Source organism: Otolemur garnettii, unplaced genomic scaffold (genome assembly GCF_000181295.1).
Source record: "Otolemur garnettii isolate 467f Iridium unplaced genomic scaffold, OtoGar3 scaffold00012, whole genome shotgun sequence".
Taxonomy (NCBI): Eukaryota; Metazoa; Chordata; class Mammalia; order Primates; family Galagidae; genus Otolemur; species Otolemur garnettii.
The window spans coordinates 27501388-27506390 of NW_003852407.1; the positions used below are offsets into that span (position 1 = coordinate 27501388).

The 5003-nt window shown below is 45.5% G+C and overlaps 1 protein-coding gene across 1 annotated transcript in view; it reads right to left on the reverse strand.

Annotated features, from left to right (window-relative positions):
* RMC1 (regulator of MON1-CCZ1) overlaps window positions 1-5003 on the reverse strand; it is a 24176-nt gene that overhangs the window by 6398 nt on the left and 12775 nt on the right. Inside the window, exons 8-12 of the mRNA XM_003784781.3 lie at window positions 4656-4745; window positions 4449-4554; window positions 3662-3773; window positions 848-892; window positions 553-606 (exon numbers count right to left, since the gene is read on the reverse strand). Of these exons, the coding sequence (XP_003784829.1) occupies window positions 553-606; window positions 848-892; window positions 3662-3773; window positions 4449-4554; window positions 4656-4745 (407 nt within the window). The remainder of the gene's footprint in view (window positions 1-552; window positions 607-847; window positions 893-3661; window positions 3774-4448; window positions 4555-4655; window positions 4746-5003) is intronic.

Genomic DNA, 5003 nt, shown 5'->3' on the forward strand with positions numbered 1-5003 from the left:
GCACTACATAAAAAAATGGCCAGGGTGACCTCAGATCTCACAAGGCAGGTTAAGAGCTGGCACTGTTTTAGATGCATAAGGGAGAAGAGAATTCAAAAAATTCCTGAAGATTCATAGACAAAGACTAGTGCAGCAAGTTCTCTAATAAAGATACTAGGTGAGAACCCAGGAAAAAACTGACAGGCTGAGGGAGGTTTCACCAGCAAGGTGAGAAAAAGGCACGCACCTCCAGACACACACACAAGAGGAAAGAGTGCAGCTCCCGTGGGAGGGGAGTGCCGGTGGGAGAAGAGAAGGGGCCGCCGCGAGATGGCGACTGGCTTTTCAGAATGGGCTTACAGAGAGGGGAGAGCCATTCTGTGTCATGCTTTAATCACAAAACATAACACATGCTCACGATACAATGACACACGTACCGTATAGAGTGTGAAGTGAAAGTGGCTGAAGGGAAAGGTCATTTCTCCGAGATGACCTTGAAAACATCACCGGCCATGACTATAATCTCAAGTCAACAAGCACTATTCCCTAACCTGACGACTGTCCCCTACCTACCTTGACTTGCACTGATGATGATGTCAGGTTGAAAGACAATCCAGGATGAAGAATCTACACATTATAGGAAATTCTAAACCAGGAAAAAAAGATAACAAAAGGCAAACCCAGTTTTGATTAGCATCTGCCCCACTCCCTTGTGCTAAGGCCACTCTAGATGCCAGGCCCCGAGACCGCAAGGAAAGTCCCCTGGGAAGGCTCTTGCTGCCCAGGGCAGAGCTTCAGGGCTACCCTGTAAAGAAGGAGCCAGTACTTTTCCTTTTGTGCACAGCACCAAGGCCTTTGTAAAGGATACAGAGTTTGCAGGGAACTGGAGACTGGCTGGTCACAGCAGCTGGACCTACAAATTGAGAAAATTGTGATGATGAAGTCAGAAAATGCGTATACTGGCACTTAAGATGCACCAGTCGATGCTTCTTAATGCTGTGAATGTATGCTAACTCGATCATAGTTCAGTAAGGAAAAAGTGAACTGTCACGTCTCAGTAATAATACATGTGGGGGGGGAGGGTCCAGAATAATCCATGGAACTCTCCCCAAGGAGAGACTATGCGGAGGCTTCCTTCACACTGGTTTGGTTTTTTGTCTAACCACAGACGACTCATCAGCATTTATGCACAAACATTAAAGAGCCGAGAATTTACCTGGATGACTCAAAATCAAGTGCCCACTGAGAATGTTCCAAATAAAAGTGGTTTGTAGCTTAATTATCTAAATAATTAGCTCTATTATCCATTGCACAAAGCAGATCCAGGCATAAAGAACTCACCTGGGAAGCAGACTTCACGTGACAGGGCTCTTGAACAAACCTGCTACCCTGTTCTCCTGCATGTGGGCAGCCCTGTCAGCTAGACATTGACTGCCAGTTCTGTTCCCACTACCCAGGTACAATCAAAAGCCAGGTTTCAATCAGCTGGTTGGAAAGGTGGTCATTTTGAACAGACCACAGGAAGAAAGAGTGCTGTTAGACAAGTGTTAGCAAGGAGCACTCCCACTTTGGACGTAACAGTGGGATCTGGGCTGAGCGAGCACACAGCTCTGGCTGCCCAGCGAGTTCACTTGTACGCTCCACATGAGAGCTTTAGTTTTTAAAGCTCCCCCCAGCTGGGCATGGTGGCTCACTCCTATAATCCCAGCACTGTGGGGCAAGCGAGGCAGGAGAATTGCTTGAGGCCAGGAGTTCAAGATCAGCATAGGCAACATAGGGAGACCATGTCTCTAACAAAAAAATCTCTAAAGCAGCTGGTGCGGTGGTGCACATCTGTAGTCCTAGCTCCGTGGGTGGCTGTGGTGGGAGGACTGCTTGAGCCCAAGAGTTGGGAGGCTGTGGGGATCTATGATTGCACCTCTGCACTCCCCAGCCTGATGCCAGAGTGAGACTCTTTAAAAAACAAAACAAAAAAAAGCCCCTAGATGACCCTAATGTGCAACAGAGAACCACAGCTCTAACAGGCCAGAAACAGAAGGAAAAGGATGGCTGATTATTCCCAAAATTCCTTGTTACTTCTTTCAAAAAGTCCATTCTGTCCCTGAATGCTCCCCACCCAGTTGGCAGCACAGGGTGGGCAAGACGCACAGATGCATCAAGCTGGCCAGGTGCTCAGCAGCCCAGCAGGAGACACAAGACAGAAGTGGCTAACCTCAGACAGCTTCAGCAGCCCGCACTTCCTAGAACCACACAGACTCACTGGGCTGTGGAATTCCTGCAGTTGATGCTTGCCCCAGGCCATATTTGACCAGCCCTGGCATTTGTTTTACTTTAATTTGCCAGTTAGGACCTGACTGCCTTCTCACTGGCCCTATAGAATTGGAACAGGGTGGAGAGTTCTAGTCATCTTTCCCACAATCTACCAGCAGTTACTTTCATCCCAATCAGGCAATAGACTCAAGATAATCACTTGACACAACCCATTCTTTTAATGCTAACCGAACAAGGGAAAAGGAGCTGGAAAGAACACAAAAGGCCGAAGACCTAAATGTCTGTGAGAACCAGCTCCTTCCTCCCATCTCTGCCAGAGGGGTATGAAGCTTCCAGCTGATCCAGCAGGAGTAGGCATGCAGGATGGGGGTGGGGTATGCTCTTGTCAAACTATCAGCTGGATGGAGCCCAATTCTTTATGCAGGATGGGGGTGGGGTGTGCTCTTGTCAAACTATCAGCTGGATGGAGCCCAATTCTTCATTTTTTGGAGCCCAATTCTTTATCCTCTATGTGAAGAGTATAGGAAATCCTGACTGCAGGCTGGGCTGACCCACCAAAGGGCTTCTGACAGGTATTCCTTTTATTTTTTTAGAAACAAAGTCTCTTGTCATGGCCTAGGCTAGAGAGCAGTAGCATGATCATAGTTCACAGCAACCTCAAACTCCTGGACTCAAATGATCCTTCTGCTTCAGCCTCCTAAGTACCTGAGACTTCAGACATACACCACCACACCTGGCAAAGTTTTTATCATCCTTCATAAAAAACAAAAATGAAAATGGTCTTGCTATGTTGCCTAGACTGGCCTCAAACTTCTGACCTCAAGTGATTTCCTTAAGAAAATGTTAAGGGCTTAGTAAATATTAAAAAAATTTTCAGCTTAAGTGTGTAACCACAACTCACCATTTTAAAACTCAGGGAAAAGAAGTCATTCTCTTTTTCTTCAAAAAGAGATTCATTTATCTTACAAAATGCTTTTTACAACACAATTTTAGCTTACAAGATCAGCAGGAATTGTTTTTTAAAAACAGACAAAATGGCCCTTCCCCAAATTCAAACAGATTTGGAAATCTCTTTAGTCTCACTACCATTTTTTTGTTTTGTTTTGGGGTACAGTGGTGTAATCATAGGTCACTGTAGCCCTGAATTCCTGGGCTCAAGCAATTCTCTTGCCTCAGCCGCCTGAGTTGTTGGAACTGAAGGTGCCACATCTAGCTATTTTTTTTACTTTTTACATTCGTAGAGACAAGGATCTTGCTGTGTTGCCCAGGTTGATCTTGAACACCTCACAGGTGTGAGCCACAGCACCTGGCCACCTCCTTCCATTTTTAATGTGACTCTCACAGATCATGGCAAGAACACGGCCACGTGGCTAAACAGCAGCACAGCCCCCTCTAGAGAATCCCACTTTACCAGCCATGGGGATCTGATAGGGCTGGATCGATCTTGCTGGAAGCACTGGGTGGTGGAAGGTGACAGTGCCATCGAACTCTCCCCGTAACTTGATGTCAAATATGACCGATGTCTGCGGGGGAGAAAAGGTAAGACCTTGGTGACATATCTAATCAAGGCTAGGTGTCTCTCCCTCTCTTACTTCACACCTCACTCTTCACATCGGTTTAAAAGTCCCTGTTCACATTCCTTCCTGGCAGCAAATTCCTATGTGAGGAGCAATTTGCATTAACATCACAACTCTCTTTAAACATCTTTTTCTCCTCTCAGAAGTATTTCCTGCTTTTAGGACATTCTTCCTTTGAAGAGCTCAAAATGATTTAAGCAGATCTTTCTCACCTTAACTTGCAACATCTTCACTAATAAGAGACTTAGTGTCACCACTCTCCAGGGAGCCCTGGGAGGAAACCAGCCTTTCCTGCACCAGAGGCCCAGCTAACTAGAAATAGCAAGACAGCCTCAGGCTGTCACCCCAGGCACTGCCATCTGTTCGAGAGATCAAGTAAGTCTCTTCATGTATTATTTTCATGACATAGTTTTTAATTACCCTTAATCAACTGACAGGGAATCACTTTTTTCTCAATCACTTAAGAGTATCAAATCCATTTCCATCTGGAAGACCAAAAAACTTTTAGCATAAAAACCCAGTTTCTAGTCCTTGCTCAGAATGTGTGGCCAATTTTCACAAGGCTTCTGAGCACCCTCCTGTGTTCAGACGTGGGCTGGCTACCCCGCACACAGCTCGTACCTCTGTGTCCTGGTGATGAACGACCACCAGGTTGTCCACCACATTTAGAGCAAACTTCCCCGTTCTATTTAACTTTAATATGTGCATCTTCTTACAGGCACCTTCTCTGTAGGACAATAAAAAGTCAAAACATAAGATAAAATAGATCAACAAGCTTTAGTTCCTATTTTAAAATCAGAGGAAACGGGACGAGAGCGTGAGCTATACCGTGGCAGATGATAGAGGACCACCTCCGCCCCTGTGCTATTGGAGGTCCGAGAGTGATGCCTCAAGAAGAGGACATACAGCTGCCCGTATCTAGGGAGAGAACAAAGAGACCGAAGTCACAAATGGCCACTTAAAATTCCTCTCTTCCATATGGAGCCACAGTTAAGTAAATACACTTAATGGAATATTATGTAGCCAACAAAAATGTTTACAAAGAAAGCACAGTTAGTCTAACAAAACTCTATTATAAAGTGAAGCGGAAGGGAGAACACGAGACTAAATATAGCCTCATCATAATCTTTTTTTTTTTTTTTTTGAGACAGAGCCTCAAGCTGTCCCCCTGGGTAG